General features: G+C 39.6%; 1 protein-coding gene across 9 annotated transcripts in view; it reads left to right on the top strand.

Annotated features, from left to right (window-relative positions):
• BANK1 (B cell scaffold protein with ankyrin repeats 1) overlaps positions 1–15613 on the top strand; it is a 313664-nt gene that overhangs the window by 265286 nt on the left and 32765 nt on the right. For all 9 annotated transcript variants that reach the window (XM_070263353.1, XM_070263356.1, XM_070263359.1 and 6 more), the window contains one exon: positions 13896–13961. In XM_070263353.1, the coding sequence (XP_070119454.1) occupies positions 13896–13961 (66 nt within the window). The remainder of the gene's footprint in view (positions 1–13895; positions 13962–15613) is intronic.

Raw genomic sequence — 15613 nt, 5'->3', positions numbered from 1 at the left:
AAAATCCTGAACAGTTTTGAACACTGGCGTCTCAGATGTGCAGCTCCCACTCCTCTGATAACTGTGTTTCACCCCTGTGGTTACGATTCACTTCATCTGTCATGGAATTTCTGCTGCATTTCAGACTCCAGTTCTTTCTCATTCTCTACTCGGTTGGTTCTAAATAAAAAACTAACAAATCCCTTGTTTGCATCTGCAGCCCGTGCAGGATGTATGGACTCTACTGTTGCTTCCTAACACGCTTGGATCCTCTGTTCGGTTTGGTGCGCTCCATGAGTCCATAGTGTCTAAGAGATGACTTTTACTCATCAGTGCACTGCAAGCGTATGCATTGTGTGTCTTTGTGGGCTAAGATATCACCCTAATGACTGCGAATGTGGAATAAAATAGTGTCTCTATCCTTGAGGAGTTCCTAGGAGACAGATACGCAATAAATACTATAGAATACAATGTGACACTTTCTTAGAGGTTTTTGAACAAATGTTTGGAATCAAACAAAATGTTTGGGTGACAGCTAAAGCTGAGAGACAATAGATTACACATTCAAATAATCTAAACGAAGCACCCAAACAGAACATTTAAGTGTATTCCACAAATCCATCCAAAAGGAACGTAGATACTCATCTGTGCTTAATATGTTCAAAAGAAACCATTCTATAGCTTAAGCGGTATGTATTGAGAGATTTGCGTATGAAAATTTAGCAAGTATATACAAAGTTATTTGCCAGGGTGCAATATATTTACTTAATAGTGATCTACAGCTGGTAATTCAAGAAGCTATTAAAAATCAGGAAACAATAACAAATTAATAAATGTTTCAGCTAAAATAAAATGTTAACTGGAGCAATTATCTAGATTATTAAGGTGAGGAATAAGCAGTCAGTAATTCTCAGATTGTCTGACATAGTGACCTCTAGGACATTATTAGCTCTTTGACAAGGTTGCTACATGCCAACAAGTATTTTTTAAAGAAAGAAGATACAGATAGCTCAATACAAGAATTTAGTTATGTTCCAGAAATTTCTGAAGAGGTGCATCGTCTTCTGTATCCCAATCCTTGGGGAGTTCTCAGGACCACAAGTACAGCCTTCCATGTTGCGTTGTTCTACTTTTTGCACTTTATCTTCTCATCCTTCTATTGGCTGTCATATTCTTGCTTTCCACGAGCTCTTTCTAGTTGTCTGTTTGTTCTTTTTTATGCCATTCTTTTCTCTTTCTTTGGTTGTGCTGGGGGGAGTGTAATTCAATATCTTTGTTGTTTTAGTTTCATTTTGCTTTGATTTGAGTTTTTAAATTTCTGGGATTTTTGTCTTCAGTTCTCATATTGTCTCTATTATCTTTGCTTGTTGTTCTTTGTGCCATCTGGAATGCTTGATAGTTCCATCAAATATCTGGCTATCTGTAGCTATGCTTTCATGTTGAATTAGGAAGCATAAAAAACCTGCATGGGAACCCTGGTTGTTAACTTGTGGACTGCATCGGAGGGAAATGGGGAGCGGGCCAGCTTTTTCTTTGAATTATCCCAGAGTGCTAGTTTATGTAGATCTATTCTCCTAAGCTTTTCAAGTTTTCCAGAATAAAATCCAACTAACTCCAGTCTACATTTATACATCTGGTTGCCAGCACTCTGAGATCAGAGTGTGGGAAGAAGACTGGGAAATTTCACCATTTGGAATGCACAATTTAACTTGTTCTCCCTGTGTTCAGTCCAACGTGTAACTCCTGCCACCCACCGTGCCTCATGTCCAATGGCCAGAACTACTTCTGTTCAATTTCTCCAAAGAATAAAGCTTCGATCATGGATGATTGCCTCCTTTCATTGGAGAAGGAATTTGGGGCTATGACTGCCTTAGACTTTCAACCAATCCTCTTGTTAAGATGATTTTCCTCCTTATTCATGTATTTATTAATTACATAAAGCATTATTGTATACCAAATGATAAAGTCTTTCTGTGCAGTAACTATGTAAATTCCCTACAAGACAATGGTACAATTTGTCATAATTATATATAAACACACATACACATAGGAACTCTAAAAGAATCTTAGAAATCCTGAGTTTCTAAGAAATTTTAAAGGCTATTTGTCTCATCTACTCATCCCAAGCCTGACACCTTTCAACATTTATAAGATATCTTTCTAATCCAATTACACAATCTAATTTGTTCTCACAACATTTGAACTATATGCAGACAGGAACCAGTGTTATAATGTCGGGTTTTTGTTTTGCATTTAAGTATATAAAAGCAGGTATGGTTATTTGCCCCACATCTCAAATCAGTAGCTAAAACTGAACTGTAGATGAGGTCACAGAGTCCCTTTCCACTAGTTTTTCCTTTGCTCTTTGACTGGAATATGCTTGTTTGCCTCTTCCTTTTTCGCTATCGATTGTTGATCATTCTGTTCTCACATTAGGAAAACATCGCCTCATCAGTTCATTCTTTCTTATGTTCTTTGCATTTCACAGGGTAAAAGTCTTTTATCAGCTCTTCTCATTTTTTTTCCCTAGCTCATGCAGATCTATTAGAAAAAATTGTCACCATTTCCCAGAAAGCCATCCATTCAATTATAAGAACATTAATTTGCCCCAATTCTTGCCAGAGCACAGAGCGGTGGTAGAATGTTGTCACATCCAGGATGTATTAATATAGCCAAAAGAGAAGGATGAGGAGTAGGGGATGGAAGAAGAATGCAGAATGCAGAATCCCAACTTACTATTTCAGAAACTCAAGAAAGTACTGGCAGAGAGACTAGGCAAATAAACCAGAGAGATACAGGAAAATCATGCTGGCTTTTGTGAGATAATAGAAAATATATATATTGATGACTACCCCTGGTTCCTGGCTCAAGGCTCCTGCAACCCTTGTAATTTCCTGGGTGATAGGAGTGTCTTTGTTCTATTGAGGTGACTCTGAGGGGGCTCCTGGATGGCTCCCAGATGGAGGCTGGTCACCGGAAAGACCAAGCCATGATTAGAAGCTTGGAATTTTCAGCCCCGCCCCCCATCCTCTTGAGAAGGGAGAAGGACTGAAAATGGAATTAATGATCAATCATGCCTACGTGAGGAAGCCTCATGAAACCTCAACAGTAGGGGATTCCAGGTTGGCAAACACATCCACACAGGAAGGGTGACACATCCCAGCTCCATGGGGACTGAAGATCCTGTACTTGGGACCCCTTCAGACCTCGCCCTATGTGTCTCTTCATCTTTTAACAAACTGGAAAATGTAAGTGTTTCCCTGAGTTCTGTGGGTGTTCTGGCAAATTAATCAAATCTGAAGAAGGGGTTATGGGAATCTTTGATGTGTAGCCAAATGTGGGCAAAAGTTGTAGGTACCCTGGGAATCTACTGCTTGCACTTGGCAACTGGAGTAGAGTGGAAGCAGTTTTGTGGGACTGAACCCTTAACCTGTGGGATCTGACACTATCTCCAGGGAAACTGTCAGAACTGACCTGAGTTGAGTTACACTGCAGGACACCCAGCTGAGGTTGTAAAATTGCTTAGTGGGGGGGAAACCCCACGCATTTGGGGACCAGAAGTGTCTGATTTGAAGCGCTGTGAGTGTGGCAGTAGAGTAAAACTAAAGGCAGTAAACAGGACAGAAAGACACAGGAGGAAAACTGGCTTTTCCTGATATAGCTTTGCAGAAAGTATTCAGATTCAGCTGGTATCAGCTACACAAATAATTTCATACATCTGAGACTGTTTCTTCACTGTAAGTTGGGGTTAAAAATGATGTCTACTTCAAGGATTGTTGTAATCTTTAAGTGAAATAAAATTAGCAACTACCTGGCATAATACTTCATATGTGGTACACACTCAATAGATAATAATTAAAAGCAATTCTATTTTTGTCTTTCCTCAGTTTCTGGGCAGATGATGACTTTGGTAAGTTAACTTTAAATTATAGAAGAAGTGTGTGCTCTCTGGATTCTGGTGGAGTCAGAAGTTAAGGAAGCCATTGGAGATGGGGGTGGAGGGCAAGGAAAGGATACCATGTCTTCTAAAGGGGCAAATGGGCTTAATCTACTCCTCATAGTAATTATCATAAGGCAACTTTCATGATGACTTCCAATCACGCAACAATCCTGCATGGTTGGGATTAATAACTTCATTTTAGAGATGAGGAAACTGATGCTCAGTGAGTTTCAGTGTCTTGTCCATCATGATAAAACCAGGAAGAGGAAGATATGGGATTTGGACCCAGATCAGTCTAGCTCCCATGCCTGCACGCTTGGCACGACAAATTTCTTTATTGATGTATTTATTTCTGGATTATTCATTAATATTTATTCCCTCTTTCTAACTAATAAGACCTATAATGGAAGAGATTAACCTCATCTGTTTTTGGCCATTATTGTATCTTTGGTGCCAAGCTCAGTGCTGAGTTCATAGTAGAATCGATGAATATTGATGAATATTAATTGAAATGAATACAAGGATCAATAAATTATAAAAGTGACAAGAACCACATCAATGTGGCTAGAATAGGAGACTTCATTAACACTGTGGAGGATGGTCAGAAGAATATATTAATCTACTAATTTCTAAATTTCTCCTGTTTTAAACCATCCTGTGTTCAAAGTACTACTAATTTGAAGAGGGGAGCCCTTACAGAATGGGACACAGTTCTAGAATATTCATGTATAGCTGAGCATTCTAACTGCTTTCACACATCCCAACATATCAGAGAGAAGCTCTGTTTCCACCATCACCACCTCCCTTGCCCCAAGAAATGTAAGTCATTACTGCAAAACTGAACCCATGGTTCATTTTGCCAAGAGACCTGTTTCTGATATTTTTATTCCATTCCTGTTATACTAAACCTAATATTATGTTAACAACTACAAAAAGAATAACTCATTTTTCTTAAACGATAAGTTTTGAAGTCTGCCTCCTCTCGGATATCATAGTCTCTCCACATTTTTCTCCCTATAATATTGGAAAGAATCAGGTTCATTAAGCTTCATGAATATAGAGGAATTAGCATGGATTTACAGTTCTCCTTAGTGACAGACTTCTTGACTTATGACAAATCAAGGAAATAAAATGAGCACTTTACATAGTGTAGATAGATCTGTAGTAAAACTATATCCATAAATCATGAAAAGAGATGACTGCCTATTGGGGAAAATTTTTCAGCATCAATAGACAATTTCCAATTTTCCCCTCGCACAATCAGTAGAACCAGATTCCGCATGGTTGATTTGGGATAGAATACAATTTCACTTCCAATTTTCAATTGCTGGTGAGCTGCCCTTGGCATTTTGCAGTGCAACAAAGTTGCATATGACCTTTTTGAGAGCTACTCAGCTACTGGGACCCCAAAATGTCAAGTACAGCTCAGTTGCTCTCAGAAATTTTCCACTTGCAATTCACTTGTACTTGAAATCGATCACATACAATGTAATTGAAATGCAAACAGAAAAAAAAGACCTTGTAGAATCTCTTAAGAAAATTAATCCATATCATTGTAAATGTGACAGAGTGGAATGGTCTCTGTCCTCATTAATGAAGACATATGGTCAAGTGGATTAAAGCAAGTCTTAGGTCAAGTGCCTTGAGTCCTACTCTCTGGCTGGGTGACCTTGTCCAAATTATTTCACTTCAGGATTTAGCATGTATATCACAGGTGCTCTCAGGACTGAGGGATATATTGATCATTCCAATTGTAAGCCCACTGTCCCTGTCTTCCCTGTGATTCTCCCCCTCTCTCCTTTTCCTGATAGGGTGCTGGTGTAGTTCTGCCAATGAGCAGTCATTCAGACCTGTGCTCACACTGTCCACGAGAGGAGGTCAAGGCCGCTTAGGTAACCCAGGTGTTTTGATTTACTTTTTCCCTCCTCACAGCAGAACATCACAAAGACATTGGATGAAACCTAAGAAGGGCTTTGCAGACCGTCTATTAGGGTGTTGGCATAATAATGATGAACTTTCCCCACCTTATCTTCCAGAAATTCAATTCCTTTGTATTAGTGAAGAGGGAAGGAGGCAGTAATCAACCGTGGTGTGAATTGACATTAAAGCAATTGTATTACATGTGAAAATAGATGTAAATATTATCAAGAGCTTAGCTTCTCACTCAATAGCAGAGTGAAGTCTCGTCTTTTTCCCCTTAACGTATAATGTTCCTAGAGTCTCTGTTAAATATGTCCTTAGTAAGAAGGTTAATTGGCCTAGCATAGTTCTTAACTAGTGGTGGTTTTCCTCCCAGGAGACATTTGGCAATGTTTAGAGCCATTTTCGATTGTCACAACTGGGACAGTACTATTGGCATCTAGGTGGTAGAGGCTAGGAATGCTGTGAAAATCCTACAAGGCACAGGACAGGCCCCACCACAAAGAATTATCCAGTCCAAAATGTCAATAGTGCCGAGACTGAGAAACCATGACATGGGTTGTTTCCATTGTTAGGCAGAGTAAATATTTGACTATTTAGAGAATAGTCATTTGAAGATGAAATCATAGATGTATCAAACAGCTATCCACACAGATTGTCTTTTTGCTCACTTCAGATTTCCTGAATTCAAATATTTTTCACCAGCGCTTTTAATGTGTGCATCTTTTTGACTCTAAATATGTAGCCATTAGGAGAAAAGTAAAATGCCCTGTGGGGTCGGCACACTGGGAAGAGCCTTCTCAGAGGGACTGGCAGCATGGTGGAGTAAAATTCATGAAGATTGTGAAGCCAGATGAAATTGAAGTTGAATTATGACTTAGCCACTTAAATGTGCAACTCTGTGCAAGTTACATAGCCTTGCTTCATTTGTTTAATTAAAGAGGGATGATAATACGTATGCAGACAAAAATAATCCATGACTAATCTATAAATGAAAATTTGGGAGAGTTTATTCTGAGCTGAAATCTGAGGATTATAACCCAGGGCCTTTCTTCCCAAAGGAAGAAAGGGTACCAAAGAAGTGGGGTGCACAGAGTGGTTATATACCCCCAGAGAGGATGTTTCACATAGGATTGAAATGTCCCTTTTACAATAGTCACGAGACTGCTCTGTCGGCACAGCAATTGATGGAAACAACAGATAGGTCTGCTGTCTCGGTGAACACAGCAGGGTGGCAGGTCTGTTGTCTCAAGCTGGGTGGTCACAGGTGAACTGGGTGGTCAAAGGTGAGTGCAGCAATCAGTTCCTAGCCTAAGGAAAGATGCTTATCCCTAAGGAAATGCCAATGTGGGGGGAAGTTGCACCTTTATCTCAAGGGCCTTTGTTCTTGCCATAGAAAATGTCTAAGCAGATATACAATGCGTGCTCAACAGCCACAGTCAGGCCGAAAGGAAAAAACAAGGTCAGGCCGAATTAGGTTTATACCAAATGGCTTGCTCATATACTCCAATATATCCTATTGCTTGCCATTTTTATTTGTCACCTACTTCAGAGAGTTTTCATGAGAACTAAAGCTGCATACATATAGTAGCCAGCATAGAGTAGGATGCAGAAATGGTAGGTGCTCTGTAGATGACAGGTATTCTGTAGATACTGTAGGGGAGGAAGACATATCCTCTACCCTCTAGGTCCTTCTGGCTGGGCTCTGAATTAAATTGGCATGAGACAGAATAACAGGAGAAAATCAAACAAAGCTTTATAACATGTGTACACAAGAGAGACCCAGGAAAACTAAACTCGCCAAAACGGCAAAGGTTCTCATGTTAAATACCATCTTCATCTAAAGACAAAGGAGGATGTTGGGGCAGGGTTGGGGGGGGGGAGGTTGGGGCTTCAAAAAGGAAGAAGACAACTCACATGGAAATGGAAAAGCAAATGTTTAGTAAATGAAACTTTGATAAGAGTAGGCTTAGCAAGGATCCTTCCAGTCTACCAGATGCCCAGAGTTATCTATGGTGATGGCCTGTCCTGGGGACAAGACTTTATTTTAAATATCTTTAGGCAGTTAATGGGAAAGTCAAAGTTTCCTTCAGAGTCTTTGTTCTTAAAAATAATCAAGGCAAGGCAAAGAGACAGATTTTGGGGTGGCCTATTCTGATCCCCCCACAATACAGAGGGGAGATAGGACCTGCCAAATCTTCCAAGTTTGTATGCCTTTTGCTTCTTCCTTTGGATCTCATATGCCAATACATCATCTTGTATGACTTTTCCAAATTATTTATCAATATTGAGCTATTGAATTATTTATCAATATTATTTATCAATATTGAGCATTACATAGAACAAGTGGGCATAGCCCTGTCCTTTTGAAATTTTCAGTCTATGTTCCTGTAGAGTCTTCTTAACAGAACTAGTATTTAGTGTTTGTTCAAAGTGAGCATGACCAGATCCTACTGGTTACTTCTTAGGATAGCAACATTTCCTCATCTAAGAAAAAAAAAAAGAGGCCAAAGAAGTTACTTTTAGTAATCAGCAAGCACCAATCTAAAGAACTCATCATAGTTTCTAGAGTATTGCAGTGACTTCTTAACAAGCCAACCACTTCTCTTCAAGCCAGAAGGAAAATTACTAGGGATTTTACTAGAGTAATGTCTACTCTTATATAATATCCTTATTGAATACAAATGGTCAAAAGTAAAAGTAAGCAATGAGCCTGAATGAAATCAGATGGGAGGAGATGAACCCCCAGTCCAGTACTGTGCAAGCAATAGGTGTTCAATACATGTTGCCTTCCTGGTACCAAGAGGAAGAAAGACCAGCCTGCCCAGTGGTGGAGTAGAGATTGTATGAATAAGTTCATTACAATGGTCTCAAGCTCTAATTACACAGATTTCCACAAACCAACTGCTCTCTCTCTCCCTCTCTCTCTCTCTAAATGTCCCAGCTTCTTGGATAAGAAACATTTCTAGAATAGAAATATGCTTATTTGCATCAAAGGAATAAAAAACAGTTTGTATTCTACTCTAGTAAAAATTAAGTTCCTTAAGAAGAAGAAAAAATAATTTATAGTGAGATTTCCTGGTTTGGGAGAGGATTTTTATGGGAACATTTCTATCAGGAAAAGTTTCCATTATGAATTGGAAAGAAAATTAATTTTTTCTCCTTAAGAAACCAAAGCATTCATTGATAGTGCCATTGAATTAGAATTTCCATGCCATTTTCCTTCATGCAGTTATGTGTTTTCCAATTTTCCGACTCTACCAATATCAAGATCAGTCATGAACACATCAGTGACCTCAAGAGTGCTGCTAACCATGTGCAAATTCTCCCTAAAGAGAAGAATGCCACAGCTCCTGACCGTGGATGTCTGCCAGGCAGTAACCTGCTTTCTGGTGAAAGACCTTCTTTGTGGCTGATGTGACCATCTGTTTTCAGCCACGCCACCCCTAGTGTGCCTATTCAAATGTAGTGGCTTGCGTTCGATAAATTTGTTCAAATTAATACCCTGTAACTATTGCTAGCAGAATGAAATGGTGGTTTTGTTCTGACTGGAGTGCTCAAACTGTCTTGGTCAGTTTGCAAAGAGGCTGTCTCTCTCCTCTGAGCTGCAGTTTGATTAGTTAACGTGACTACTTACAGGGTTGGAACATTCGGCTCCCTCTCTTTGCTGGCCAGACAAAGGGGTTGTTTACATCCTGCCTCGTCCTGCCTTTTTGTGACTAGCTTTCACAGGGTACAAACTGAGGGGACAGGGTAGGGAGAAGAAGGCTACTGACGTTGCACTATGACCCTTGCCCCTCCTGATTGGTTTTTGTCTCTATCGTCTCTCATCAGCAGGCGCTAATGACACAGTTACCCTTTGCTTAAATTAATACCCTAAAATAGAGGTCGGTAAGGATCCTGTGACTGGGTTTCTTATATCTTTGTCTCCTCAGGACCTAGCACAGCACTTGGCTATGTAGTGAGCAACCTAATGAAAGCTTGTTCAGCAAATAACAAACACATGGCTGCTACCTGTCCAGTACCATTCCCTGAGAACAGAGAGCACAACACAGATCTGTCTGTTTTATTTTGTACCAAATTTCTAGTGTCAAGAGTGATCATCAGTGATAAGTATATAGCTCTAAACAACACTTCATTTTACACTTCTAATAGGCACGGAACTTCAAGGAGTTTGTCCTTTATAATTCACATCTTTATGAATGCATTTGGCTATTGCACAGACTTTCCATTACCTTAGCCATTTATAAAACAATTCTAAATAAGCTTTATCAGATTTTCTAGGAAGGGCAACTCTGGAAGAGTCCCTTTTCTTGAAATAGGCCACAAATGAGGTTGACATGAAGAATATTCTTGCAGAAGCAGCCTGGAAAGACAAATAGTGCAAGTGAATTTGTTATATTTCACTTCCTCCTCCTCTGCTCTTCTAATAGTTCTGCTTTGCTTAACGTTTTGAATATTTAACACTATGCTAATTTTTTCCATTCCATGTCATTTTTATTCTAGAAGTCGTTCTACCAATATTTAAAATAAATGGGGGTGGTATTTGGGACATTTGCGTTGTTTGAGATTATTTTGAACCTGAAAAGTTGTTTTTCTTTCTGTGCATTTTTTTTAATGCCTAAAGGTAGTGACATCTACTAATAATGCATTCATTTTTCTTCCCTCTCAAATTCCAATTTTAGGTAGGAAGAGAAAAAAAAGATTTCACTGGGGCAGAGAGTCATCAAAGTTGATGTATGTCATAATTGCCTTGATAGTGTTATTCGAACATTGATGCAGTAAAGTTTGGTCAAAAATAGTATCCTCCAAGAATTCAAACACATAGAGAAAGGATTGTCTCCATACATATTGTAAAAAGTTAACATTAGTCTGTGATTTAACTTTCTAGTGTTTCTATTAGTCTAAGCCTCCAGTAAAAACAATCTCTTCCTCAAAACACAGCATTCTATTTAAATTCATACTCACTTAAGAATTTCTCAGGGCACCATTTGGCCTGGAATGACTTGGGGGGAAAATTGGTTGCATCTTAGAATGTCAGAGCTGAGTGAGACATTAGAGATCATCTCATCTAAGCCTTCACTTTATTGGCAAGAAAATAAAGGCCCGGGAGGAGAAAGCCATTTTCCCATGTCATACATATTGTTAATATTAAGAGAAAATGCTACCCCATCTATGGTGCCGAGCTGATTAGCATTCTGGCGTATAGAGTTTTTTCCATTACTATATGTTTAAAACAGACTCTCCTTTTACTCACCACAAATCTTGTTGTACAAAAATACATACTTTTGTATATAAATCTGAGTGATCCGCAACCCAATGCTCAGTTCTCACTATATCGTAGATTTCATATTTCTCTCTTATAAATGTTGTGTGGGTGAACATGGTAAATATAAAGTATACAAAGCTTTTTAGAACAAAAGTTTTGCTGATGGAAGCAATTTAAAATGCTTCAGCTAATATTTACTGTAAAAAGAAAGATTAACGGATTCTGGGATGTTACATCCATCCATGCTTTTCCTAAGGCGATGGAGGCCATGTCCGTGGTGTGCAGGTTCACGTCAGGGGTCGTTTCGAAGGGCTAGCTCACTCTTCAGGGGACAGGTTAATACAGGTCCCTTCCCAAGATGACCTCACATTGCAACACCTCCTGGCTGTCACGCAGTGAGGAAAGAGTGTGTCTGGCAGCATGCTAATTGCTATTGGGTTCCGTAAGGAAAGGAGTCTTGTCTGCGGTTAGAAGGGGACAGGTGTAGGGGTGCAACTGGAGGTGAGCTAGGAGGGGATCTCGAGGGCAGTTGTACAGGTGGAGAGGATCGTGTACTGTGGGGCATGGCTCAGTGCACATCCTGCCTTTCCAAAGTTCTCAGCGTTATCAGCACTTTCATAACCATCCTACTCAGAGCATCCTCCTCTCCCGCCTCCATCCTCTACCCCTCCCAGGCTGTTCCACCTCTCAGCCCTGATGACCCCTCAACAATAAATAACTACGCACTGTAACTTCCTAATCTGGAAACCAAACGAGATGTACGCTTGTTTAACATTTACTGTATTTCACAAAGTCTGGGTGAGGCGTTTGTTGTCAACAGAAGGTGCTACAATAAAATATAGGGTATAACGTGATTTTTAACAAAGTAATTCTAAAAAGCTGGAAAAAAAATATTCCATTTCCAAGTATACTGTAGCTTCAAAATTCAGCAGAACTCTTAAAACTTATCAATTAATGTACTTTTTATTTGGAGAATGTTTTTTCTGAATTTATCTTTGGAGTCAGATTATTTCCCATATTAATGATACCAGACTACAGCGTTTTTGTCCTAGACGGTTTCAGTTATTGCCTTGACAATATTGGCAAAAAGCACAGTGTCTGCATGTTATTAAAACTTCAAAAGTATTTCATTTTTTTGAGACTTTTAAAACTAACCCATGAAAAATTTCAAGCACCACTTTTAAAAATTTTTCCCATATCCTAAAATATATTCACACACCATATATTCATCAGTTTATTTTATTTTAGAAAAAATGTAAGCCACAAACCCAGAACTTGCCAGTAAGTTATGTTTATCATGTTTTTCAAATATTAACTTGAAACAGAAATTTGATTTTCAACCAGAAAACTTATTTCATGTGTATAATTTTTCTTAAACACGTCATACTCTGCAAATCTATTTGCTTCTCCTGTTTGAAAGAGGACAAGAGAGCAGACCACCCTTTCTCTTGACAACAGCTGGCAAATTATATAGGCTTAATAAATAATTATTGATTTGATATGATTTAGGGAACCTTTTTAAGTTCAAAAAATTGTCGTCTGGATTAATCACAGACATGACCTTGATATGAGATTGATTTAAAGAATATTGAAAGCAAAGACAGAGATCCAGGATCACGGCGGGGATGCGTCCCCAGTCAGCACGGTCAAGCCCCAAGCAGCGGGAACGCTGTCACCCCACAGGCCTCCCCTCCATTATCCCAGGAAATCCTGATGAGCTGCTTGGAAGAACAAGAGAGCCAAGCACGTTGGGAGTGTTCCCAGGTGCTTTTCAATCCCCTCCCTTTACCTCCTTCTTTATCTTCAGAAGGACATAGTTATGGAGGAGAAGAGGCAGCAGTACTATAAAGAGCTAAGCAACAGACTGAAGTTCAAGGTGGGAGGGTCCTAGTCACATCCCCACTAACAAGCCTGGCATGGCTGCAGGGGCCTGGGCCCTTCACAAGTTAGCGACTTCTGCCTCCCTGGGCTATGGACATGGGAGCTTGGATAGACCTCCAAGGCCTCCTCCGGTGCCCAAGCCCTTAATTCAGACTCCCCATGAGAATACATGGGGCTCTGGGGGTTTGATTTCTGAAGTCGGATTGTAAAGGGTATGGACTTTTTCATTAACAAATGCCAGCAGCCATGCAGAGCTTTGTGGGTGCTCAATAAATATTAAACAATTGATTTTATCTTTCATCTGCAAAAGGAGGTGAGTAATGCTGACTTGTCTCAGAGAATTTCATGTGAGAAATAATAAATGAGAACAAAGCACTTTTCAGATAATGAAGTAATTCGAATAAGCTCCTTTAATAGGTCTGAGGTCTAGCTAGATGATGCAAGAATAAAGTGTCTTTTTTATTGTTACATCTGTAAAATACGCAGTCTTTTCATGTGTTTAAGAAGAAACAGTCATTATCCTTGCTTATCACCAAAAAGTCAGCCTGAGTAATTTCTGTGCAAATGGAATTTTTCATGTGATTTTAACATTTATCACTTTTAACAAAATGCAGCTTTTATCTTTACCTGATATCAAAATGGAATCATATCTTGATTGAAATAGTTTAATGAGGCATTCCATCAGCATTATACTACTCTGCCCAAAGAAAATGCTTTTTGAAATGACTGATAAGCTGCACAAATGAGAAAATTGTAAATATAATAATCCTCCTACTCAAAAATAATACAATTTTGGGAATTGTTACTAAGGAAAATGATGTTTTGCATCCAGTTTCCTGGAGACTCCACAGTATGTTCTTTCTTATGTTTATGTTCCATGAATAATATGTGCTCTGTTTTTTACAGTGTTTCAACAAAAGGCAGCCAGAAGACAATCTGATGGTGACAAGTCCCATGGTCCTAAGAGACAAGGTACTGACACGACCTCCGGTTTCTTTAATAATCTCTAAGTAAGACTCAGAGAAGTGTTATGAATGCTGAATAAAGTCCCCTAGGATAGAAGTAAATAATTGTATACTTGATTAATTTTCCTCTTCAGTTAGTGTCTTACCCAAATATAATTTGGCCGTACTAAGATTACATGAGACAATTATTTTAATTAACAGAGGCAAGAAATGGCCTTGGGAGAATATCTGTGGTGCTGTTGGTATTCTTGTCGGGCTCTAGGAAGATCAAGTAAGACACATTCTCCAGCATGCATCAGACACCTGCCTTTGCAGACCTTTAGAGAGAAGCCTCTGGAACTTGAGATGAGGGGAGGGCAGGTGGTGGTCCCCACTGAAGGGACCCAGCATGGGCGTTCTGTGCTCCACACTGAGTTCCGACCAGAGACTGGGCCCCTCTCCCTGGTCTCTGCCTTCAGCACTTGATCCGACACATTAAACAATTACTTGTCATGCAGAGGAGAGCTGAAAACTAATGACAAGAGCATCCCACACAGGACGAGTAGTTTCCTTTTTCTCTACAAGGAGGCAGCTGCCTCCAGTTTTCCTGACACACTTAGTTCCTATTGAAAAGAGAAACTCTAGCAGGTTATTTGTTACGATTTTTTTCTTCATGATAAGGCCTCGGTTGAAGTTCAAAAATGAAAACTGTAAAAGGTGGCAGAGGTCGGGGTCACACTGGTTGGCCCTGATAATCAAGGAGCATGTACAGATGCTTTTAACCTCAACCCACCCTCGAAATAACTTCAGTCCAAAATAATATTACCTTGAAATTGTTACCAGTAAATTACTGAGAGTGACATTAAAACAAAACCAGCAAATGATTTCACAGCAGCCACTAACACTCCCGTAGGCTGTCACCTTTCGGCCGCTGTGCAGATAGGTGCGTACTGACAGCACCGACTGTAACACCCGCTGAGCCATTGGGTACAGAACCCCAGTGGACCTGCTCCTAACGTGTATGGAGCGCCTTCCAAACAAAGGCGTGTCCTGAATGAGTGACCTTCACTGGCCGCTTCGAGTGGCAGTTCCCAAGGGAGCAAGGTTGTCCTTAGATCATTCTTCCAACCAAGTACACCAGTTTGAATGCCCGTCTCCCAGGAATCACTTGGATATACTGCTTATCAATTTACATGCAAAAAATGCTCCTTCTTGGACAGTTTTTCATTTCTGGAGATTTCATATTCTGGGGGGACGGATGTATCTTTTTAAGTCTGTTACACTCCCACTGTGCCTTTAGCTCTCTCAGGAAATAAATGCAGAACTCTACATGAGATCATTGTACAATTAGGATCAAACAGTTACTGAAGAATTAAACAAAGTAGAAAAGGTTATTTCTATCTGAACTCCCCCACATACCTCACAGAGCTTTGGAAGAATAAAGAAAGAGGATGCTTTTAACGTCTGGGAATAAAATTTCTCTGAAACTTTTTTTTTTTCGGTGAGGAAGATTGGACCTGAGCTAACATCTTTTACCATTTTCCTCTTTTTGCTTAAGGACAATTGTCACTGAGCTAACATCTGTGCCAACCTTCCTATATTTTGTATGTGGGATGCCCCTACAGCATGGCTTGACAAGCAGTGTGTAGGTCCACGCCTTGGATCTGAACCTGCGAATCT

Source organism: Equus caballus, chromosome 3 (assembly GCF_041296265.1).
Source record: "Equus caballus isolate H_3958 breed thoroughbred chromosome 3, TB-T2T, whole genome shotgun sequence".
Taxonomy (NCBI): Eukaryota; Metazoa; Chordata; class Mammalia; order Perissodactyla; family Equidae; genus Equus; species Equus caballus.
This window is presented reverse-complemented; position numbering and strand designations above follow the sequence as displayed.